The 26,707-nt window shown below is 41.7% G+C and overlaps 1 protein-coding gene across 1 annotated transcript in view; it reads left to right on the top strand.

The window, feature by feature from the left end:
* BMPER (BMP binding endothelial regulator) overlaps positions 1-26,707 on the top strand; it is a 448,094-nt gene that overhangs the window by 314,698 nt on the left and 106,689 nt on the right. Inside the window, exon 13 of the mRNA XM_085607488.1 lies at positions 11,403-11,739. Within this exon, the coding sequence (XP_085463614.1) occupies positions 11,403-11,739 (337 nt within the window). The remainder of the gene's footprint in view (positions 1-11,402; positions 11,740-26,707) is intronic.

Here is a 26,707-nt window from a genome sequence, read left to right as displayed (position 1 = left end):
CCATGGTAACAGGGCTATGAATTACTTGCATGAGGACAGAGAAGCCGGGCCTTTTGCTCGGTAACTGGAAGAATGTTTACTTAAACTACTAGGCAGGAATGCATCGGCTGAGGGGGAAGCAGATAATTCGAAGGTGAAATACAGTTCTTGGCAGAGAATAGGCTGATGTCAGGCTTCGTGAGCCGCGCAGAGAATGAGACAAAGTTCATGGTCACAGATGCAGGCTCAGACTGGAGCTTTCAGAGGCAGAAGGCAAGAAGAGTTTGATGACAGAATCAGGGCCTACTTGCCTGGACTGTAAAATGGCATAAGTGAACCATATAAAGCCGGTGGCCTTTCATACTTAGGAATGGAATATCTGGCCTATTCATGGCGGATCTGACAGAGGACATGTTGACGGTGGACGCACATGTATTTGCGTCTTCATAACTGGAACTGGAGGGAACATACATGTACTTGTGACATGCACATAGAACCGTTGGGGTCCAAGATAGGGGACATAACTGACCAGAAAAATCCATATTTCCACATTCCCTCCTTGTCCCCTACTTGCCCGTTAAGAGATATCAATCTTCATCAATCCATTGATCTGTTCATATAACATCATTTGTTCTTCTTTCTTCTTCCGTGACGAATGAGATCTTGGTGGTGGAAAACACGATGTGGCACACAGACCACAGATCGCTGGTCCACATTGTAGACATAGACAGCAACTGAATAGTATGAGAAGGCCAATACCTAGGAAGGATAGAACTCTCCATCCCCAGGCTGATATCACACTCCAAAACCAACTGGACCAAGTCCAGGTGCCTGGATTCTGGTGTATCTGGCTTACAATCTTGTGAAGGCGAGTTATAGCTTTATATACAGATGGCGAATTTTCTGGTATAAATACGCAGCAGCTTGATCCGATGACCCTACAAGCTCCGCCCCTATCAGCCAGGATGACGTCAAGGACAAGACGATTTTGAAGCACAACAATCCGCATAGCAGACTGCTCTTCTGTTAAATTGCCTAAGGCGGAAATAGTTTCATTCACTACTGCTTCAAGGGTTCTAGTTAATCTACGTATCAGCTTACTATTAGTAACAGTACCTATATAGGGAAAGATGCCTTTATTGAAATCTGTATATTTTTCCCATGCTGTTTCAGTGTAATCGACAATTGGGAGATCTCTCCGCTCTCTGTTGTGTACTAAATGAATATTTCTGTAATAATCAGGAGGAGCTAGGAAAACAGGTGGCAAAAGGAATGCAATGTAGCAGGTACCATCCCAATCTAGAGGTAGACGCATATATGCAGTCTGACCACATATAAAGTAGGAGTGGCGATAAGCTCTAAATGAAGATTTGCCTTGATCACTGAATTCTACTATAGTAGTGCATTTACTATGGCCCATATGTATGGAACCAACCTTTCTTACACACAATTCACCCTTCGCTGGGAATACTGACATGGTGGGTAAGACTAGTTCAACTTCGGATACGACATTTAGAATCATGAGATTAGGTGTAAAATTACCTAATCCATATACTTCATTTTCTAGATCAGTTCCTGTTCTTTTGGGGCGACCCTCCTTGTCAGGGTAGCAGACCTTGAGTAAAACTAGGTTCAGGTTTCCCCATACCCAATGATCTTGGTAAACTGCTGTGTCTGAGTCTATGGAATTGATTAAACTAAACCATGCTCCACAGGAGCCATTATGTGTAAATGGGTGTGGAAAGAATGGCAGGACTCCTTCATAATTCTGATAGGGAGGGAGCCGACCACACACCCAACAATTGGTGGCATTACTAGTCTGATGGGAATGATGTAACATACTAATGAAAGTGTTATTGCGCAGCGCAAGTCTATAAGACAATTCATGCGGCGGTAGGTCACTAAAAGAATGTTCTGCGGTAACATTGTAAACGTTTCTGGCAATAGGGTAATATATGTGCAACAATATACTTGCAGTAATTATTAAAAGACTTAAGGAAAACAAGATTATTAATGTCACTATGCAATGGCTACGCAGTGATTTACAATACGCCTGTCGTTTCAACATTTTCCGCGACTGTCCATGATTCAGGTCTAGAGGATACATGTCAGAGACAAATTCAACCGCTTCACCTTGGAGAGGACTTAAACAATCAAATTGTCTGACGTTCTAGGCCTCAATTTTACTTTATAGAGTTCGGTTTTAGTCTTTTCAACCAAAGGAAGTTTTGAATCAGTCTGTGAGGGAGTGCAGGGCACAATGTCTATATCCGAGGATAGTCCATGAAATTTCTTGATATGACTTGAATGAATCCAGCCCTTGCGGCCCTCGATCTTCACGGCTGTCCTTGTAGTGAGCAGAACCAACTTGGGTGTCTTCCACCTGGGCTCCAGCTGAGTCTTTCGGTCGAAATTTCTCACAAATACGAGATCACCCGGAACTACGTCATGGGGTTTCACCTCAGTGTTGTCGGGAAAGGCTGCAGCTACCTGTGAACGACAAGATTGTAGTGCAGACATCAAGGAAGCCAAGTAATCTGTCAGCATATTACAGTCAACATCAGTTATTTTGCGTGGTATGGGCGTCCCCCACATATTTGGTGGTCTGCCGAAGATCACCTCATACGGGGATAGCCCTGTTCGAGAGTGTGCTACCATTCTTATGTAAAAGAGTGCAACTGGTAACGCTACTACCCAGTCGACACCTTTCTCTCTGCATATTTTGGACAATCTGATTTTCAGTATCTGGTTATGTCTTTCTACGAGACCTGCTGCCTCGGGGTGTCGGACACAGTGGAATTTCCACTGATATCCTAACAGAAGTGAAACATGTTTCATTAATTCGGATGAGAACGGCTGGCCGTTATCTGAGTAGACAACACGTGGTAAACCGTATCGTGGGAAGAATTCTCGAACCAACTGTTTGGCAGTAGTCGGGGCAGTGTAATCTGAAACCGGGTATGCCTCCGTCCAACGGGACAGAGCGCAGACAACTACGAGAACATATTTGAATCCTCGACATCGTTCCATCTGGATATAATCCATCTGGAGGGCTTCAAAAGGGTGATCAGGAGGATGAAATCCACCTTGTTCTACGGGAACGCTTTTTCCTGGGTTGAACTGGCAACAGATCATACAGGTACGGACTTTTTGTTTGGCTGCTGCTCGTAAATGTTTATTGAACCAAATGTGTTGAATGCTGTCTAGCATAGCTTTTTCTCCTAGATGTGCTGGACTATGTATAGTGTTAATTATAACTTGGACCATTGAATCAGGAAGGAACCACACAGATTTTTCCTTCATCATCCATCCTTGGTCCGTTTGGATCCCTCCTAATTCAGTCCATTTCTTTATTTCGTCTGGTGTAGCATGTGTCTGTATGTCAATTACGTCAAGAGTAGGATCTTTAACTGTCATACAATGTGTCGGCATCGGGACTATTGTCTTTGTCATGTCGGATGTTTGGGTTTGAGCAGTCTGTTTAGCTGTTCTGTCGGCTAGATCATTGCCTTGAGAAATGATATCAGTAACCTTCGTATGAGCCTTACATTTCATAATTGATATTGCAGTAGGTAGATGTATTGCATCTAATAAGGCATGAATGAGGGGTCCGTGCTGAATGTGGACACCGTGGGAAGTTAAATAACCTCTCTCTCGCCACAGCACGCCGAAGTCATGTACAACTCCGAATGCATAACGTGAATCAGTGTATATGTTGACTTTTTTATTCGTGGCTTGAATACAGGCTTGTGTCAGAGCGATGAGCTCTGCGGCTTGAGCTGACAAAGTATTTATACGATTAGTTTCAATGACTTCAGTATCTGTTGTGACTGCGTAAGCGGCCACTAACTCTCCTGTACTTGTTCTCATACATGAACCATCTACATACAATGTCAGGTCTGGATCTGACAATGGGACATCGGTTAAGTCTTGTCTGGGTTTTGTCGTTATAGTAATAACTTCAATACAGTCATGAGCTAGTGGGTCTGTTCCGGTTACTGGCAAAAGTGTGGCAGGATTCAATGTGTTACAGCGTCTGATTTCTATATGTGGCTGAAACAATGTAAGTTCGTACCCTGTAAGTCGCGCTATAGTCAAGTGTTGTGTTTGCGTTCTGTTTACAAGAACCTCTACTGCGTGTGGCACTTGAACTGTCAATGGATGTCCTAACACTATGGCATCGCTTTGTCTGATTGCTAAAGCTGTCGCTGCCACTGATTTTAGGCATGCAGGCAAAGCCTGAGCTACGGGATCTAGTGTACTAGAAAAATAAGCACATGGTTTGTGTGCTCCTGCTTGTTCCTGTGTGAGTACTGACAAGGCAGTACCTTCGCGTTCTGTAACAAAGAGTGTGAACTGTTTTCTGTAACATGGCGTTGCTAAAACAGGTGCTTGACTTAAAGCTTTCTTTAGGCTTTCAAAAGCTTGTGTATGTTCCTGAGTCCAAGGGAGAACAGTCGATGTGGCTGCCTCCTGTGTTGTCAACTGAATGAGTGGTTTTGCTAGAAATGCATACTGAGGGATCCACTGCCTACAATATGAAGTGAGGCCTATGAAAGCCCGCACCTCCTTTTGCGTCTTGGGTATTGGCATGTTAGCTATTAACTGAATGCGGTCGGGTGTAAGCTGCCTTCCCTCCTTGGACAGCGAGTGTCCAAGATAAATAACTCGCTGGACACAGAATTGCAGCTTAGAAGGGGACACCTTATGCCCCTTTTCGGCTAGAAATTGTAAAACTGTCAGTGATGCTTTCTCACATTCCGGTTCACTTCTCGCGGTGATCAACAGATCATCGACGTATTGAAGCAGAGCAGTGTTAACTGGCATGTGGATACTGTCAAGTTCTCGTTTCAGTGCTTGGCTATAGATGCTGGGGCTTTCTGTAAATCCTTGAGGTGCGCGTGAGAATTTAAAGCTACGCCCATTTAAACTAAATCCGAACAAATATTGGCTTTCCGGATCTATTGGGACGCTGAAAAAGGCATTCTTGAGATCGATTACAGTAAAGAATGTCGCTTCGGAATCAATAGCTGTCAGTAATGACGAGATATCTGGGACCACAGGAAATTGCGGCACAATGCATTTGTTTAATTCGCGCAGATCAATAACCAATCGATATACTGGCGGTGCCTTTGGATCTGTTCGTTTAAGAATCGGAATTATCGGTGAATTACATACATTGGAGTCTGTTTCCACAACTACTCCTTGGGCAATGAGCTCGTCAATGATTTGTAGTAAAGCCACTACAGCATCTGGTGGTAACTTGTATTGTCGCATTCGTGGTAGCACCACTCCTGCCTTTAATGTGACTCGATATGGTGTAATATTCATGCATCCAACATCAGTGGGGCCTTGTGCCCATAGATGTGTAGGTAAAGTCTTCAGTCGGGGATCCATGTCTCTAGACACATAGTGACCTTTAAAATCACGTAAAAACAACCTTACTCCTTCCGGAGAACAACATATTATGGCTCCTAGAGCTTTCAGCGTTTTTATTCCTAATAGATTTTCTGGACATGATTTAGTAAGCAATAAATCGGTAGTTCGGGTCAGAGGTCCTATCGTAAGTGGGAGAGGCTGTGACACTTCATTAACAATAGGCTTTCCTGAAAAACCAAGGGAAATATTCTGAGAGCCTGAGAGGGGTGCCCCTGGAACTTCACTACGTTTTATGGTCGTTCGACATGCCCCTGTATCGAGTAAGAATTTTCTGTCTTGGCCTAATAATTCACTATGTATATAAGGTCCTTCTTGATCTACAGGGATCTCGATAAGGGGTAAGTCAACTTCCCTCTCTAGGCTTGTTCATGCGTAACGCTGGTACTCAGGATATTCATACTGTGCGGTCTGATACATTTGTCGTGTTGTTGTTTGTGTGGCAGCAACAGGCAACGGTGGTGCAGCTGGCACAAACTGTATTGGCTGTTGTGCGGCTGGCATGGCCTGGGCATGCTGCAGAGCTCCTTGTTCATTCTGATCTTGTCTGAGTGGCCGTGATCTTTCTTGTGTTTTACCTATGGCGATATTATGTTTTAAAACTGGACAGTCGTGTACGTAATGACCTGGCTTTTTACAATAATTACATGTCCCTTTTACAGGTCCTGCTGAATCGGAATGTGTCATACCCTTTTTATGTCCTTCAGCTGGAACTGTCTGGGAAACTAGCATTTTCATTTTCGTGTCTTTCATGCGTCTGTGTTCATGTTCTTGTTCCTCTCTAATTCTATTGTGATGGTACTGTAACATTTGTAACATTTGTGATGGAGTGTTACCTTGCCAGGTACTCTCGAATTTTAATACTCTATTCTTTACTGGGGGCAGGGCATTTTCTACTAATTTTGTTACAAACAGATGTGGGTATGATTCGCTACTTGCTTTTATGCCACTATTTATACCAAAACATTTTTCAAATCGGGCATAGTAATCACTAGTGTCTTCATCTTGCTTCTGTTTACAGGCTGAAATTGTACCCCAATCTTCCTTTTTCGTAGTTAATAAACGTGGCAGTACCTGTACTAGTAAACCTGGTAATGCCTTAGTTTTATCCCCAAGTCCTGCTCCTGCAGTTCGGGCCTTTTCTTCTGCTTCTAATGCTGACCATTCTATCTTTTGGTCTCCTACCTCCCACTCTTTTTCCTTGAGTTTCTCATAAATACCAGCAGGCATCAATACCTTTAATATTGTCATAATGTCGGGATAGGTATACTCTCCCATGAGTAACATGTCTTTAATTTCTCGGTGAAAACCCGCTGGATCTTTGTCATGACTGGGTACCACTTTCTTCATTTGTAACAATTCTATTTTCGATATGGGCGTATATACAAATACGCGTTTAAACTCATTGTCCTCGCCCTTTATTGGGTGCACTTCTCGTAAGGGATTCTGTCTATCCATGTAATACGTGGTTCTTTCCTTGACGGGCAATGAGACATGCTCTGCGCATACAAAAAGAATATACTGCTTTCTTGATTCTAGAATTTCTTTAATTAATTTAGTACCTGCACCTCTCCATTTATTCATAAGCAATTCAGTCAATATGTCAGGTAAGGGACCAGGGTCCGAACGCTGACTCCGATATAGTATAATGAGTTGTTGAATCATATAAATCCCAACTAACCTCTGTTCATCTGGGGTGAGATTCAAAAATGTGCGTACTACTGTATCATCACTATATTTTCCGGGACTGTCCACCCAATGGACAGCTGCCCTGGCTAAATCTTGTTCATCCATAGAATCGAGGAAATGATAACCCCTTCGTTCTCGGAGTAGTTTGTCGGCGGTTTGGAACGAATGCTCGTTAGACCTTATATGGACTATGGGTGTTGGGAAACCCCTGTTATTGTCTGGACATATCGGACGTATCGGGTCAATAGGACATCTGTTACTATTACAAGATCTTCCTCTACCTACATAGGCTATAGTGTCTGACTGTCCTGTGGGCAGTCCTGATCCTTCCTCCTCGTTTTGTTCGAACTCATCTACCGCTAATCTTTCTTCGTGTAGGCGTTCTATTTCTTTACGGATCTTTCGGCACATGGCTATTATACAATTTTGTTTATCATGTCTACCTTCTGATATATTCTGACTCCATCTGGTAAGAATTTGCATTGCTTCCGGGTTTACCCCCGGTCGGTCTTCATTTCTGATCACACAATTTATGAGGAAACGTAACAGTTCCCCCTGTATCTCCACTTTCTGGTATTCCATAGCTCTGTTAATACATTCTGAATCTCGCCCTGTTTGGACAAAATGGTATATTTTATCTAGATGTGCAGTCATTCCTGGTAACTTCCCTAAATACACTGCGGCTCGTCTGATACGCAACGATGCCAGGGTCATTTCGTCCTCTTTGCCGGGCACAGGGTCATATCTACAATCTACAAGAAGTTCCTTAAGCGTACGGGCATTTATGAGTTTGGGTGTACGTGAATGAGCTGACTCTTGAAAAGTAAGTTTATTTATTCTGGGTGGTGTAGAAAAAATTTTACTAGCACCTCCCGTAGCCCCATCTGGGGTGTCGGGTGTGAAAGGATTCGTCGAACGTGACACAGCTATAGAAGTAGCTGTAGGAGCGGATGCAGAAACAGATGTGCTTGCCGGAACTTGTGACTCGATTTGTTGCTGTAGGGATACGGGTACTGGATCTTGGCGTTGGATCTCCCTGGTATGCGGTCTATGTGGGGCGGAATTAGCATACTCGGGAGCTGCGTCATCTAAGTATGAGGAAAGAAAAACATCTTCCGCGGTTCTAGGATGTCCCTTAGGATGTACCTTTATTGGAAATAATGGGGGTGGCAAGTCTTTCGGTATCTCTGGAGTAGCCTTAGGTAATCCTTCGGCCAGAAGGGGATACATACCATTCATAAGGGCATTCCTTTGTCTATCTACTTGTTCTGATTTCACTCGGATACCCTCCTCAATTAATAGATTTTCTCGGACTTTATTAGAATTCTCTTTACTCTTCTCTTCCTGTCTACGTGCTTTTTCTGTTCGTCTATGTGATTCCTTACGCCATAATTCAATGGCATCTTTCTGTGACTGTCTGACTTTCCTTTTCCATAACTCTTCTTCGACTTTCATGATGCACTCCGCATCCCAGGTTCCCGCTGCGGGCCACCTCTGACTTTCTGGTAATTCCTTGGTGTAGTCTACCCATAAATCAAGAAATAATATAGCGTCTAAGCCATGTTTATGATACATGAAGTGCCCTGGAGTATCCCTAGGAGGAATAGGAACGGCTTTTTCGAGTACCCCTTTTCTTGTAGTGATCTGTCTTAGTTTCGAAAAGAGCGGCATATTGAGAACTGATCTGATACTTAATCTTGAACACACTTAGTACAAAAGCACAATAATGAACAACCATTCATACCACAATATGCAGGACGTTTAACACATTAAACATTAAACATTAAACATTCTTAACCTTTAAAATAACCAACAATGATGATCGTCTGCATAACTAATCACCAAGCATAATTCTTGACACTAACTAGATACTTCGGAATACTTGATATACTGCTAAACAGTACATATACACTGCTAAAACAGTGCAGACCGGATTTGTGTACCCAAACCCGTCTTGACCGGCACAACCTATGTGCACGTCAGAAATGCCTCCCCAGTAATGGTACTCACCGGGTAGCTTCGGAAACGGAAGGCCTCGGAAACTGGACTTGGACCGGACTGGACTCGACTCGACTCGTCGGAAACTGGACTCGACTTGGGACTTCGGAAACTGGTGGGCCTCTGTATACCTCGGATCTTGCTCTCTCAGCTAGGCTCTGGTCGGGATACTTCGCACTTCTCACCGCCTCGTCTGGGTGTTGATCGCAGCCTCAGTCGCCCCCGCTTGACCGGAGGGAGATACAGGAAATCCTGCTGGTACGCGTTATTGTCCGTCCAGCTGTGGCAGGAGACCGGGCCTGCAACGCACCGCCGGCGCGTGAGATGAGAAAGTGTCCCTGTTCGGGCGCCATTCATGTGGTAAATAATTTTCCTTTACCGGGACTTAATTTGATACAGAAACATAATAAAACAGCTCAGTAAAATGAGAGGCAGAAGCCGTGGTATTAGAGGTTCGGAATGGGCTTTATTCCAATGAACGATTATAATCGGTTGCTCCAAGTTCCATCACCACGGAGGTTCAGGAAGTGAAGTACATACATTATTGACAAGAAATGACTTTTATAGTACATACATTACAATGAAGCGAATACAGTAGGCGTAACAATTGATAAGGAAAATGACGATTTATCTGCGTAACCGAAAATGGGTGTAATAAGGAGTAAAAAGGAACATAATTGGTTATGATGTCACGTATAGGTGGATCTATAAGATAATACTTGGCATAGATGCGCGCGCAGCAGCATGACGTATGATTGACGTGCAACTAGGGGGTGAAGGGGACTTGACATTTAGCTCTACATGTGGAGACGAAAAGTCTGGGGGGTCAAGTCAACCTAATCCCAAATCATATCTAACATCCTATGTTTAAAGAACTATGTTATCCACAAAAGAAGGACTCTCGGACAGAATCTATTCTATACTGACTGTGCGTGTACAAGCGTCTAAGTGTCTACACTAAATGCGAGGGGGTAGGAATATTCCATGGTAACAGGGCTATGAATTACTTGCATGAGGACAGAGAAGCCGGGCCTTTTGCTCGGTAACTGGAAGAATGTTTACTTAAACTACTAGGCAGGAATGCATCGGCTGAGGGGGAAGCAGATAATTCGAAGGTGAAATACAGTTCTTGGCAGAGAATAGGCTGATGTCAGGCTTCGTGAGCCGCGCAGAGAATGAGACAAAGTTCATGGTCACAGATGCAGGCTCAGACTGGAGCTTTCAGAGGCAGAAGGCAAGAAGAGTTTGATGACAGAATCAGGGCCTACTTGCCTGGACTGTAAAATGGCATAAGTGAACCATATAAAGCCGGTGGCCTTTCATACTTAGGAATGGAATATCTGGCCTATTCATGGCGGATCTGACAGAGGACATGTTGACGGTGGACGCACATGTATTTGCGTCTTCATAACTGGAACTGGAGGGAACATACATGTACTTGTGACATGCACATAGAACCGTTGGGGTCCAAGATAGGGGACATAACTGACCAGAAAAATCCATATTTCCACAGATATCATCATGAAAGTTTCAACAAGAGCCTGCGTTTATGGTAGGATAAAAAAAACAAGAAAGTGAAATCTTATTAAAAAAACACCAATTACTGTAGGAGTGGCAAGTCTATGTAAAACCACAATAGCAAATTAGCTTCCAAGTAGAGGCACCTTGAGTGAGCACATTGAACACTGGCTGTTTGGAAATTGAATTCTATTGTCCATTAATAAAAAAGTATAATATAACTCAGTGAAAGGGAAGAAACTAGCAATATGAAGATCCCATTAGGGTGCACCAGCCAGAAGGCTCTCCTGACATACAGGATAGTCTTCAGTATTTAAAGAAGTACATTGAATAAAAGGAAAAATTACCAACATTAGTCATGAAATGTGTCAGGTTATAAGAAACTGTCATCTGTCTGTCATTGAGAATATGGACTTACAATAATAACACAACAAACAACTTATTATTATGGATTATTTTCAACACTCTTTTAGAAAAATGTGGATGTTTATTTCTGTTAAAACACGCATCTCTTGTGCAAATTGTGACTGACATATAAATGCAATTTTACAACTGAATAGAAAGTCTACAAACACCATAATTCGATAAGAAAATTGAAAAACTCTCTACTAATGTTTTTTTAAATTATTATATTTATTAATTTCATTAGTTGATAGACCTTTCACATTAAAGAGCCTACAGTTGTGTGTGCTCCAGGCAATCAAATAATGTCAGGGTGATTAATTCATTTGAATATATATTTATAAAACCAACTGAGAATGATTTACGCACTTCTTTTATAGGGCTGGAGATATCTTGGGATGGAGACAGTTTTGTGGAAGTTATGGCGGCACCGCACTTGAAGGGCAACCTGTGTGGCCTGTGTGGCAACTATAATGGGCACAAGAGAGACGATCTGATTGGTGGAGATGGAAATTTTAAATTTGATGTTGATGATTTTGCGGAGTCCTGGCGTGTAGAATCAAATGAGTTTTGCAATCGCCTGCAGAGGAAGCCAGCCCTAGAATTATGCCAAGGAACAGTGAGGGTGAAACTCCGGGCACACAGGGAGTGCCAGAAACTGAAGACATGGGACTTTCAGAGCTGTCACTCTACTGTGGATTATGCCATATTCTATCGGTAAGTGTAGCCTTGCTGTTAAAACTTTGAAAGTAGATCATTTGGGGCACAAAATGGGAACAGGTAATTGGTAAGATTCTAAATATGGTATTGTATATGTATGTATATAGTTTGGTTATGCAGACACTTTCCACTGATTAAAATATTTAACTTTGTGCCCTATGAATCTCAAGAAATGGCATCTTGCTAAACATACTAAGCTTACATTTTAATGCTCCCTGCTTTAGGACAAAGCCAGTATTACATTTAGATCATAATCAACATTGGGTCTGAAGAGCATCAATCAGCATTTTCTTCATGCACCTCTTCAGTTGATCGCACTTCCTAAACTTCACAAAGCCACTGAGACATTATGTGGTAGGATTGACTTTATTGTGTGATTCTTAATATAGATTTTAACAACAAGAGTTAACTAAAATTTGTATGTGCTGGGAAAATAATTGAGTTTGAGAGGAGACCATAACATCTGTAAAATTATTAAGGATTCTTCAGTGGTCTTAATAAAGGTTACTTGTTTCAATGCCAATAATACTGGCACACGATGTTAACACGTTTGCTGGAGTACCTCTGTGGGATGTATAGCTATTATATCTCGTTAACAATGGAGATGCCATTTCTTTACTGAGGCATCTGTATTTTGTTTTTGCATTTCATTTACAAGCGTTCTTAGGTAGACAGTCAGTTATCAGCTCAGTTTTTAAGACATTGAGGGCCATATTATTTAGAGGGTTGTGTTGCATCATGCAACGGGGTGCATGTGCAGCACAATCCTTAAATGTGGTTTATCATGCTATGCAAAGCCACCTTGCATGGCCCTGAGTGGCTTGATAAATCTAGAGTAACGCAACTCTACGCAAAGCGTTGCACTACGTTACACTTACCCATGGAAGTGTTCCATGAGTGGTGCGTGGGTGTTCCCATGTAAAACCCATGGATTTTGATGCGTTCTCAGAATTACTATAAGTGGGAATGTGCCAAAACTTCTAAAACTTCCCTGGTTAGGCGAAACCAGGTAAAATATTTATAAAATGTTTATTTCTTCTCGTTTTTTCCTCTTTCTGTATGTGTTGTATTCTGCAGCACACATAGAAAGAGGGAAATGCCTTAGGGGATTGTTTTTGTGCAGAAAGATGCTCTCCCTGCACAAAAACAATCTTGCTTACAATGCAGGCCCCCTTGCAGCCTGCGTTGGCTCTATTCACCACAAGTACGCCTGCTTTGGGAAAAGGCAGGTATGCACCGCATTATGTTAAATATGGGACATTCATGCCCTTTCTCTGTCACACAGCGCAACACATCAAGGAGATGCACTGTGCTGTGCTGTGCTGTGCTGTGCTGTGCTGTGCTGTGCTGTGTGAGATATTGGTAAATATGCCCCTAATTCTATAACTTCAGTTATTGGAAATCTATGAAAACACCTTCATTGCTATAAATATAGACGCCGTAAAAGGATCCTATATTGAATATGATGACATTTTGCTTCATATTGTACTTGAAAGACTACCTAGAAGTATATTTATGGATCAATCATGTTACTCATTTTGTAAGTTGAGCAAATGTATAGAATGCGCTAAACAAGCTCGCCTTGTACCCAGTGATAAGCTGGCCTCAACTGCATGAAATGTGCTTCTTTCTGGGAGATGCACTGCTAATTTACTTGGTTGAGTGCGTCCTCCTCATATGTCACGTGATTGCGGTACATCAATATGTGAAGAAAAATCTATAGCTAACAGAAGACGTTGGGCTAGGATGGCAATAGTCTATACAGATTCAATCAGCTGATTCTGGAAATATTGTACAACCAGAGGCTTTGATATCCTTGATGCCATCACAGGTAAATGAGATGTAAAATATTTATGTTGTAAATCTCTGGGTCCATCCATTGATATATACTAAGCATAAAAGTCTCCGACAACGGTTTGATCTAAAAGGACCTCACATCAGCAATGTGGATCTGAAAAGAGTTTGTGAGTTTGTCCTGCTCTTCTTGATTTCCCAAGTAATAATAGCCTCCCCAGCACTCATTCCATTACACCAGCGCCCATTCATCGGCGAAGCATTACAGTCATCTATCTGTGGCTCAGCTAATGACCCTAAAGTAGGGTGACAAGGCGTCCCGAATTTGTTGGGGCCGTCCCGTTTTTCACCAGCTGTCCTGGAAGAGTTTGGGAAATTTAGCTCGTGTCCCAGTTTTCTAGAGAGGGTTGACTGAGGTGGTGCCTTTTTATGTTTTACAATTCAGGCATAACTATCAGCTGTTAAAAAGAAAGCAATTTGATTAACAGACATGCTACTGACTTTAAACATTGCATTTTACTTATGTTCTTACTGCCTCTTCTTTAATTCTTTGCTGAGGAGCACTGGCATTGTGTGCACTCAGTTGAAGTACAATTGTAGTCCTTCTTCTATTTTTTATGAAATGTTATGGTTTTTGGCTTTAATTTTCTGGTCACCCCTAGCCCAGAGAGGCTTTAAGAAAGACGAATCCTACAATGAAGTATGAATGTTAAAATGCAATATGCATTGCATTCGAGAGACTACATTCTCTATGCTTATTATCATGCATCTTATAATTAGTAAATGGAGGCCAAAATCACAAGACAGCCATTGAGAGAGAGGTGTGGCGCAGCAGCCAGAGCAGCTGATTCCGGAGCGCTGGGCTCACGGTTCGATCTCCGGTGCTGGCAGCAGCTCAGCATCATGTGACTCCGGGCAATAGCTCACTTAATCTCCCCAACGTCCGGCCCCTAAGCACATCGATACCCTTAGGAGTGATAAGTTTGCACTTTATAAATGTGGTTGATGCATGTAGGGCAAAGAGCTCTGTGCCGTCCTAAACTAAAAGTCATAGTGAATGCAGCCAGCCACTGCATTTTAATTAATATATAAATATACATCGCACAGACACCCATCCTGATACAACATCTTGTTTCTAAGAGATAAAGTACACACTAAGGGGCAGATTTACAAGCCCCTTGCACCACTTTTGAGTCACTTTTCCCATGTTAAAAGTGACGCAAAAGTGGCGCAAGGGGCTTGTAAATCTGCTCCTAAATGTAGAGGAAGGGGGCAAATGAGGCAGGAATCCATCAGCAATTCAGAAAAATGTTGAGCCCATTTCTTAAGGGGAAGTGATTCTGGTTGAAGTGCGTGCTTAACGGGGGCTCATTTAAAAACGTGTCTTCACCTCAACGATAGCGATTGATCAAGGAACATACAATCTCAATTTCTTTTTGCACGAGAATAAAAAAGTCTGTGAAAGTGATTACATGAGGATAGACGTTATACTGCTTTACAGCAGGGTTTTAGAAGCCTTACATTCACTAGAACCCTGGGTCTCTTATGACTTAGCCCAGTTCTAATCCTGCTGACAACCACAAGGTTCTTCTTAATGTAAATCGTTTATATGGAACAGTGTGTAAGATGCTGCCGAAAATTCAAGTAGACATCACCTATTTGGCAACTTGTTCAGATTTGTCTGCACAGGCTTTGCCCAGTTAGGTCTACATGAGAAGCCGCAGTGATTTCTGTAAACGTATGTCTAAGATGTTATGTCAAACTTTCATTCTTATAAACTTGCATTAAAAAAATACATAAACAGCGGTTCTCGCTAGACAAGAGAAGTGGCATGTTTATACTGATTCCCCTTAAAATGGTAAGAGAAGCTAGAAACAGAAGATGTGAAGGCCATGCTGGAATAGAGGGCTCAACTGTAGGAAACTGTGGGAGAAGAACAAAAGCTCTGAGTAAAGTTCCCGAAAGCAGAAGCCCATCAAAGACAGGCATGATGATGCCTTGAAAACCTAAGAGTTAACTTGAGGAAGGCATGTGGTGAAGAGCTTGTGATGATAAACATTCTTCATCTAGGAGCAGGTAGTGCTGTAGGCTGAAAGAGGATGCAAGGTCTTTGTATTGAAGTGCTGACTTCTTCCAAGACATTCTTAGTAAAAAACAATTTGGAGCTCAAGTGTGTCTCAGAGTGATTTGAGGTGCTGGGGTACTGAGTGAGATCAAGACTTGATTAGTTTCTCTCAGTCCAACACAGTCTTTTGAAGAATGTTTATCTGTGCTTTATATAGACAATGAGGACAAATGCATGTGGCCCACACATTTGTACTCTCATCAAAGCTGCTGGAATCCACACAAAGCCCATTTTATGTTCTTGCACTTCACCTTGAAGTAAACATCTCATAGAGTATTGGGGGCACTGCATCGAATCTCTCATAGAGTTCACAATTTGGCCGGCAAATCTTCACACACCTGGTAACCAGAGGAAGTGTGGGACAACATAACTGTTAAGCGCTGCTTCTCAAGGTTTGGCACTCGGTTTTCTAGATGGCCACGGGTTTATGTTGCAGCAAGGGGGGACACATAGTACCAAAAACAGGGAAGTGCACAGCCCTCTCTTATATGTTCATCTAGCTTTTACGGGGGTTCTTTTGCAAGACTACTATTATCTGGGGGTTTGGGCAACCCAAGAAAGTTGAAGAATTGTGACACACAGTTGCCTTTATTATAAGGGGATCTATAGATAACTGATTTCAAGACACTCAAGGGGTCATTCATGCCCACAACAATTTAGCCTTGTGATCTACATGCTTTTCTGTTGGGAGTAAGTTAGGTACTGCAAAACACACAACTTTCAAAGTCTCTAATTGTGCTGATGAAAATGCAAATGGATCTCTGACAGGGGAGTATTCTGGGTTATATTTGTTAAAATAAAGTTTTTTTTAAATGTTTGTGAGACAGTATTTTTATCTAGAAAAATATTTGAGCTTAATATTGTTTGTTAAAATTATTAAAATGTACTTCTTCACATGCCTATATAACTCAGATGTGAAGTGAAAGTTGAAAGCACCACGAACAATTGATAATTATGTGAACAGAAAAGGTCTAATATTTACCAAGGGTGGGAAGAGATGGCAGTCACCTGTGTGACATGTGATGACATTTTTGCAGTGGGCAAAAATAGGTCCAATCCTTTTTGCACCAAGGTTCTTGCTTGTGTTGTAAATGATCGAGGAAACAATTTTTGTCCTTTCCATTTTGCATAGAGCTTTATGCAACAGAGTACAGACAGAGAAAATAGACTGGAAACACGTTAGAACAAGTGCAAAAGTCTATACATGATGACTACGTTTGCTTTTATATTAGGTTTACTTTACAAAATCGGATTAAAAAACTTTTGTAAATATGTGGAGCGAATGTGAACCATTGAGCAAAGTGATTGTGCCTAAAATAACTACTGTCATTCCCACCTGAAAAGGAAAACAAAATGTTTTCATTCATTTCCTTTGGAGTTAAACGCAAAATCAGAGCAATATCAATTTGCTCTACTTTTGCCATCGCACATCAATTAATTTCACTAAGTTAAGAGCAAAAAATATGTACCCCCTTTCCTTTTACAAAATGGGTAAAAGTGGTACAATGTGGATTTATTCCGGGTTTGCACTGTTACAAGCTTTTGCACAATTTGGCCCCATCGGGGATCACATTGAGGCTTACACAGCAATAATAATAGCCCTACACCCTCCCTATCTAGTAATTGGTTTAGAAGGTGAAAACATCCATTCATGGACCTTCCTCCACCACAGAGAAAGCATTATTAAGTAAATTCCACCAGTGGATTCTCTTATTAATTTCCTTCACAGAAGTTGGAGGATTTTCCAACTAGGCGCGGCCGGTACAAGTAGGAGCGGTGGGGCAGTGCAGGGTGGGGCGGGGGGAGTTGAGAGATGACGGGACAAGTAAAATTAAATTAAAAAAATAAATAAAACAACTTACCTTGTGCTCGCCGCATCGCTGAGTCGGTGATGCGGTGAGCTCAAGGTAAGAGGTTTTATAATTTTTTTAATTTAATTTTATCTATCCCGTCGTCTGTCAAATTTCCCCCGCCTCGCATACCGCTCTTTCCTATGCCAGCCGCACCTGTTTCCAACCCAGTCTCATAGTGGCTTGAATCAGTCCTTAGGCTGCACCCTACACCGGGGCAGATGCTACGGGCAGGTGCTATAGGCACACTCAATTCTGTCTTTACTGTGTGAATCTTGAAGTCATATAACTGGCTCGTGGAAGCAGAAATCTCAGAGACCATTGCATTCAGAAGATTCATTTCATCTGACACTTACAGGCAAAGCTATTTTATAATGGAAATAAATTATCTTCAGAGGACAGGTTAGCATATTGTATTACCATCTTCCTCCCTGGCCGCCCATTACATCATCATTCAGATGGAAATTTCATCTCATAAACATTAATCTTCCCCAGTAAATTGTGTCTACAGTATCACCACCAGCTCATTTTGTGGATGTGTTCTTTCAGAGCAAGAGTACTCACGGGTAACTGGATATTCTTGTTTTCCTAGAAATGAACGTCCTAGTGAAGTGTAAAAATTCATTTTTTTCAACTATTAGAATGGAAGGGATCATTGTGGCAAAGATTACTTTATCAGTGTGCTATTGATTATATGGTGAGATTCATGTTTCAGTTAATTACTTTAGGACATGACTGAGCCTCTCATCCTGCACTGCTGCTTTGCATCACTGTAGCCAAACCGGAGGACTTTATGCCTGCCAGAATTAGTCCTAATATGCCACCTCGTAGGCCGCCCTTACTAATTGTCTCATGTACCCACTCAATCGGGGATATAGCTCAGGTGGCCGCATTTAAGACCATATTGAAGTATTTCTGCCTTACTGTTAGAAATGGGGGTCTTTAGTTGGTAATGATTTGCACCTTTGTCCAAGTAGGGACCCTTCTTCCTAGCCAGGGTAAGGGAGTTACACTCCTAAAATAACTCCTCCTCACTCCCTTGGTAACTTAGCATGAGCAGTCAGGCTTATCTCAGAGGAAGTGTGTGAAGCATTTGCACGTAACCAACAGTAATACGGTGAAAACATTAGAAACTGACACCAAACGAGTTTAGAAAAATATCCAATACTTTATATATTTTAAAAATAGACCCAAACGATAAAAATCCAACATACCGTTACTTAAAAATATGCACTCTGCAAGAATACTTTAAAAGTGCAGTTCCTTGAAGTCGGTGTCTCCGTCCGGTGCTACTGTAGTACTGAAAACAACAGAATCCAACAGTTCCATCTGACGGCGTCAGTCGGGGGTGTCAGCAGACTCGTAAACAGTAGCTTTTGTGTTACGGCCGATGCATTGGTGCAGGCCGGTCATGGCAACCATTGCGGTTGAGATGTGAAACGTAGCGGTGCGGTGCCCTCAAGTTGCGGTGCAGGCAGCGGCTTGGTGACGGTGGTCGAGCGGCATCGGTGAGACCAGGATTGCAGTGCGGAGTGAAGGCAGTGCTCGTTGTGGTGGTGACAGATTGTGGTGCAGGTGACAGAGCCTGTTGAGGGGGGCTGGCGTCGGTCAGTCCGGACTGTGGTGTGGGACGGGGTGGTGCGTTGTGAGACTTACAGGTGGTAGCCCCCAAGCCAAAATGTGGTCACAGAAGTCGTGGTCAGCATGCAAGGACAGCGTCGGTGAGACCAGGGCGATGAAGTGAAGCGAGGCGGTGTGGAGTGCGGTGCCCACAGGGCACGGTGCAAGCAGAGGCTCGGTGGGGGCGACAGCAGTCGTCGGTGAGACCAGGGTTGTGGTGTGAGAAGCGGACGGTGCCCTCTGCAGTGCCTCCAGGACATGGCGCCGGCGACCAACTAGGTGACGGAGTCGGTTGCTTCCCCCCTCTGTGGAAACTGAAATCGTGGTTCCAGAAGCAGTACCCAGAGGTACGTGAAGTCTTTGCAGTCCCTGATACTTCAGAACAGGAAGCAAGCTCAGTTTCAAGCCCTCAGCATAAGTAAAGAACGTTCAGTTCAGTCCTTTCACTGCCCAAGGCAGAAGCAACAACAGCAGGCTAACCCAACAAAGCAACAACACAGCAAAGGGACAGTACTCCTCCTAGCAGTTCTTCCAGCTCTTCTTCTTGGCAGGTTCCTTGATTCCAGCGAGGTCTAAAGTTCTGGGGTTTGTGCCCAATATTTATACTCAGTTTCCTTTTGTTCTCTCAGGCAGAGAGACTCTGGGCTCAGTCCAAACCAGTTCTGGCTTCTCTGGCCCAGCTTCCCAGCAGGAGGTGGAGACAGCATTGTGTAAGGCAGACCAGGCTCTTTCAGGTGCAAGGAAATCTCCTTCCACTACTCTAAATGCAGCCCAAGTCTATTCAGTCCAGCCCTGACTCATCCAGAAAAGGCAGGACAAACCTCAACCCTCCTAGTGGCTGTCTACAGTGAATGCACATCCCCAACTCCAAAGCCAGACAGTCAATCCACAAAACCAGCAAAGGTACACAGGATGGCTAAGCAAGAAAACACCTACTTTCTAAAAGTGGAATTTTCAAACACAAAACATAAAAATCATCTTTACTGAAAGATGCATTTTTACATTCTGAGTCCAGGCATACCAAACTCAATTTCCTCATCTTATCCCAATGGGAAGATATGTTTGTAAGATTTTACAAGCAACCTCCCATATTATCCTATGGGACAGATAGCCTTGCAGTGGTAAAAAATAAAATAGACTGTAATTCACCACTAGGACATGTAACGCACACCAGTACATGTCCTACCTTTAACATACACAGCACCCTGCCCACAGGAGTACCTTGGGCCTACCTTAAGGGTGTCATACATGTAAGGAAAGGGAAGATTAGGGCCTGGCAAGTGGGTGAAATTGTCAGTTCGACATGGCAGTTACAAACTGTGCTCAGACACTGAAGTGGCAGGTCTGAGAACCCTTTTCAGGGCTTCTTGTGTGGGTGGTACAATCAGTCCTTCAGGCCCACTAGCAGGATTTGATTTCCAGGCCCTGGCACTCTCAGTGCACTTTACTAGGCACTTGCTAGTAAACCAAATATGCCAATCATGGAAACACCAATTCATAACAAAATTTGCAACAGGAGCACTTGCACTTTAACACTAAATAGTAGAGAGAAAGTTTGCAGAGACATAAAACCAGCACAACCAGAGTCAAAACCGGGAGGTCAGAAATCAAAAAGCCAGGGGAAATACACCTAAAGATGCCAGGTCTAACACTCACTTTCCTACTTCTCAGTAGAGTTGCACAGAATCCCGTAGACAAGAATGCTTAGATAATTCTCGTAGTCATCTGCTTCTCAACGCTTTCTGCCACTTGTTATTACCTAGTGTCTAAATCCGGCTCTCATACCGTGTTTGCATTTGGTTTTCTGAACCTCTAAAATGGTATCATATTTCTAATAATGATCCTATATCAGCTGCGGCCCGTGTAGGTAAGTGGTGGGGCCCGGTGGGAGGAATTTAGACAGACGACGAGGAGGGAAAAATAATTATTTATTTAATTTTCCCTTGTCATTGTCCGTCAAAATCGCCCCCCCCCAAACGGCCCCACCACCCCACTGCTCTTACCTGCACGGGCCGCGGCTGACCCTATTATCACACAGTCAAAAGTAGTCAAATGAGGTATAATGATACAGCAGCCATGCCAGTGGCTTCCTTTTGCCAAAATCATAGAGCTAGCCCAAGTGACTTCACATGCCGTTTGACTAACAGTGGCATCACAGTACTTTGTATCAGGTCAGATTTGAGCCTGGTGACACTACAGAAATGTATATCGCATGGCCTTTGACCCCGATGAAATCATAGGAAGAGAGTACAAACCCTTGAATTAGAGTAAAGTTTAGAAGAAACTCACAGGTGATGATACTGTAGAATCACAAGTTAAAAAATTGGCTACCAGTGCTTAATTTGAGTTGGTGGTAGGTGTTGACACCTAACTGCACATATTTTTGGGGACTCACACATATTATTTTCTCATCAGACTTGGAATCAGAGCAAAAGAGAGAAAATACATAAAAGGGGGCAAGAAGGATAAAGAGAAATACAGAAAAATTGTGAAACTGTGACGAAGAAACATAGCAGGGATGAAAACGAACCTGAATAGGCAGGAAGCGTCCGGTGGTCGATGAAAGATGTATGAGGTAAAATCAAGACCCTGAAACCTTGGCATGTAGCAACCGCAACATTCAATATTGCCAGACCTGCTTTCTAAACGAAACGGTGGACCCTGGAACTTATTCTCTTACAAATTAAGTACTGTTGGCGACCTCTAAATGCAGCGTCGGATTGGTAATGCGGGCACTCGGGCAATGCCCAAAGGGCCGGTGTCCAGTTCCAGCTGTGGGCTGCTTTTTTTAGCAGTCTGGGGGTCCGATTTGGATGGTTTCTGCATTGTTCGGAGACCGCCAGCAGCCCAGTGGGTGCCTGAGTGGCCTTTCTGGAGGCAGATGGGCATCCATTACGGAAAACAGCATTTAGTTTGCATGCTAAACAACGCATGCCATTACAACGTGGTTGTTACAACAACCACATTGTTATTTCGCATACCATAACAACGCAAGTCGGAACAACAACTTGCGTTAGGGGGCAGAGGTGTTGGATTTCAAATCCAACACCTTCCCTAGTGTCCGCACACATTGGAGTTGGAATAGTAAATTATACTAGTCCAACATCCAGCGCCCCCTAAAAGCAAGTCGTTGTTCCGACTTGCGTTGTAACGGTATGTGAAATAACAACGCAGTCATTGTAACGACTGCGTTATGGCATGCGTTGGAAACGCATGTGAAAAAACATCCTATTTTTGTCCATTACCTTCCTTTTATTAACGGGCAGAGGTGTCACTTTCTTTCTCTCACTGGGCTGGCCCATTAATGTATGCATGTTTAGCGGGGCAGGGGACCTGAGCAGAAGTGGCCTCACTTGTTTTCAGATGTGTTTCACCAGTGTCAATAAATCTGTGCATTCTTTTTAACACCCCCCCCCCTTGCAGTGTTTTGCGGAAAGAAAATATGCTAATGTGTGCCACTTTTTTTTAGCGTGCCTGGGCCGATTTTTAATCCCAATCCAACCATTTTCATCCAAAACTAGCCACAGAATACTTTGCCTTAAATTCCTTGCTGTGTTTCATGGGAGAAGGCTAACACATAAAAATACACAATACCTTCTGTCATGTAAGTGTTCTAGCCACAGGAGACTGCATATGTACGGCACTGTGGAAATTATTTAGTGGTCACCAAGGTTTGTGACTGATCTCTTGTGGTTTCTCTTGCCACCCATATAATATCCGAGGGGGTTACTTAGTAATATTTTGCACAGGTGGTTGTGTGACACAAAGGGCCTGATTTAGAGTTTGGAGGACAGGATGCTCAGTCCCAAACATGATGGATATCCCATTTGCCTAATTGCATGTGCCTTCGAATATAATGCATTTGTAATTATGTGGACGAGATATCCATCATACTTATGACAGAGTAACGCGTCCGCCAAACTCTAAATCAGATCCAAAAGGGATCACAGCATGAACAATTAATAGTCATGTGAATAGAAAAGGTCTAATATTTATCAAGGGTAGAAGAGATGGCAGCCACGGATCACTGACATAATATCGACTACAAAAATATAGACTTACAAAAATATCGATGCCAAAATATAGAATACCAAAATATCGACTCCCTATCTCCAAACAGGAAACTACAAAAATATAGAATCCAAAATATCGTTGTAAATAATATAGTTAGTCAAAATATCGAATTTTTTAAATGTTTTAAAAGTAATGTAAAATTAATGAAATAATACATATAATTAACTGACACATACTTAAAAATACTTAAATAACATTAAAATTAATAAATAATTAATGTAAGTAAAAACAATAATTAATACATATATATTAACGTAATATTTATTAAAAATATTCAATATTTTCTGCGTAGGATAGCGGGCGGGTAAAATTTACTATTACCACTCCAGTAAGTGCAATAGTAGGGAAAGCGTTGGATAGCGGGAGGGTACAAATTACTATTCCCACTCCAGAGAGTGCAACAGTAGGGAAAGCGTTGGATAGCGGGAGGGTAAAATTTACTATTCCCACTCCAGTGAGTGCAACAGTAGGGAAAGCGTTGGATAACGTAGGGGTAAAAATGACTATTCCCACTCCAGAGAGTGCAACAGTAGGGAAAGCATTGGATAGCGTAGGGATAAAAATTACTATTCCCACTCCCGAGAGTGCAACAGTAGGGAAAGCGTTGGATAGCGGGAGTGTCAAATTTACTATTCCCACTCCAGTGAGTGCAACAGGGGGGAAAGCGTTGGATAGCGGTAGGGTAAAAATGTACTATTCCCACTCCAGAGAATGCAACAGTAGGGAAAGCGTTGGATAGCGGGAGGGTAAAAATTACTATTCCTACTCCAGAGAATGCAACAGTACGGAAAGCGTTGGATAGCGGGAGGGAAAAAATTACTATTCCCACTCCAGAGAGTGCAATAATAGGGAAAGTATTGGATAGCGTAGGGTTAAAAATTACTATTCCCACTCCAGAGAGTGCAACAGTAGGGAAAGTGTTGGATAGCGGGAGAGTAAAATGTACTATTCCCACTCCAGTGAGTACAACAGTAGGGAAAGCGTTGGATAGCGTAGGGGTAAAAATTACTATTCCCACTCCAGAGAGTGCAACAGTAGGGAAAGCGTTGGATAGCGTAGGGATAAAAATTACTATTCCCACTCCAGAGAGTGCAACAGTAGGGAAAGCGTTGGATAGCGGGAGTTCAAAATTTACTATTCCCACTCCAGTGATTACAACAGTAGAGAAAACGTCTAATGGCGTAGGGGTAAAAATTACTATTTCCATTCCAAAGAGTGCAACAGTAGGGAAAGCGTTGGATAGCGGGAGGGTAAAATTTACTATTCCCACTCCAGTGAGTGCAACAGTTGGGAAAGCGTTGGATAGCGTAGGGGTAAAAATTACTATTCTCACTCCAGAGAGTGCAACAGTAGGGAAAGCATTGGATAGCGTAGGGATAAAAATTACTATTCCCACTCCAGAGAGTGCAACACTAGGGAAAGCGTTGGATAGCGGTAGGGTAAAAATTACTATTCCCACTCCAGAGAGTGCAACAGTAGGGAAAGCGTTGGATAGCGGTAGGGTAAAAATTACTATTCCCACTCCAGAGAGTGCAATAATAGGGAAAGCATTGGATAGCGTAGGGGTAAAAATTACTATTCCCACTCAAGTAAGTGCAAAAGTAGGGAAAATAATAAATTAATATTTTGTTAAAAATTAATTACTTATTAATACCAAAACAAGTATTACAATTAATTACCAATCACACAAGATTTAATAATTGATTATTTATAAATACCAATATATTTTGTTTAATTAATTACCTATTAATAATTAATTAACAACCAATTGTTTTTCAATAACAAACATTAATAAATGCTAATAATACCAATTAATCATTAATTAATAATATATTGATTAACAATATACACAAATTATTTAAATAATTCTTTTTTTACAATTATATTACTTCCCACCATATTCCCCTATAAACACACTACCCGCTACAAATATTAAATGAATACAATTAACATAATTATCAATTAAACAATTAATACAAATTAATTACCAATTAATACAAATTATTTACCAATTAATAATTAATCAACAACCAATTAATTTTCAATACCAATTAATAATTAACTAATAATAATTAAATTACTTCCCACCCTATTCCCCTATAAACCCACAACCCGCTACAGAAGTAAAACGCTAAATTAAATTAAAGATATATTAATTAACAATATACACACATCAATTAAATAATTAATTATTTACAATTATATTACTTCCCACCATATTCCCCTATAAACACACTACCCGCTACAAATATTGAATGAATACAATTAACATAATTATCAATTAAACAATTAATACAAATTAATTACCAATTAATACAAATTATTTACCAATTAATAATTAATCAACAACCAATTAATTTTCAATACCAATTAATAATTAACTAATAACAATTAAATTACTTCCCACCCTATTCCCCTATAAACCCACAACCCGCTACAGAAGTAAAACGCAAAATTAAATTAAAAATAATTAATAATTCCTCTAAATTATTATTTAATGTACCATAATTAAATTACTTCCCACCCTACTCCCCTATAAACCCACAACCCGCTACGGAATTAAATTACACAAAAATAAAATAACATAAAATTCATTACTTTAAAAATATACTAACATACATTACAATATTAATACATACTTTTAACACATATACTAACACTTAAAACACTATAAAAATTTCGATATTTTTAACAACTATATTATGACTGTCGATATTACTTACTTCTATATTATTGCAATCGATATTTCTTACCTGTTTTTCGATATTCTTCACCACTATATTTTGGCAATTCGATATTCTGCCCATTCTATATTTAATACTCGATATTCTGTCCACTCGATATATTTTTTTCGATATGTCTATTTACCGGCAGCCACCTGGGTGCTGTGCTATGAAATGTTTGCACTGGGGCAAACATGCGTCTGATCCATTTCACATCATTGCTTCTGCTTCTATTATAAAGGATGGAGGAAACAGATGTTTCTCCCTTCCGATTTACCTAGAGCTTTATGCAATAGAGTATAAACTGAGAAAATAGAATGGCATAAAGCACTGCTTTGATTTAATTAACATTATAGAAGTCTTTGGGTACAGTGCAAAACTATCCAGGTCCACATGTGTGCCCCCTCCGCCCTTAGGGAATCTAGGCCCAAGCCTCTTAACTTTCTCACGAGAGATCTCCTGACACTGTAGTTCTCACAGTGGTGATATGGAAATATTTATACACCACCCCTTTCACCCTGGAACCTGCATGGTCTTATGGCATTTTGTGGAACAATGACTGATGTCATGGGTATTATTTGGATGCCCCTAAAGGTTGCAGCTGTAGCTCGTACGCTTCCCATTGTCACTCTTATGCCTAGCAAAGAAATGTTGTAGGATTTCTTAAACTGTTGCAGACTTTTCTTGTGATTTACAGAGAGCAAATTTGATCAATCGACTCCCCGTAAGATGTCCCCTCTTGCTGCTTCACTTCTAATGATATCACTAGGGAGTTGGGT

This window comes from Triturus cristatus, chromosome 5_2 (genome assembly GCF_964204655.1).
Source record: "Triturus cristatus chromosome 5_2, aTriCri1.1, whole genome shotgun sequence".
In the NCBI taxonomy this organism is placed as follows: Eukaryota; Metazoa; Chordata; class Amphibia; order Caudata; family Salamandridae; genus Triturus; species Triturus cristatus.
This window is presented reverse-complemented; position numbering and strand designations above follow the sequence as displayed.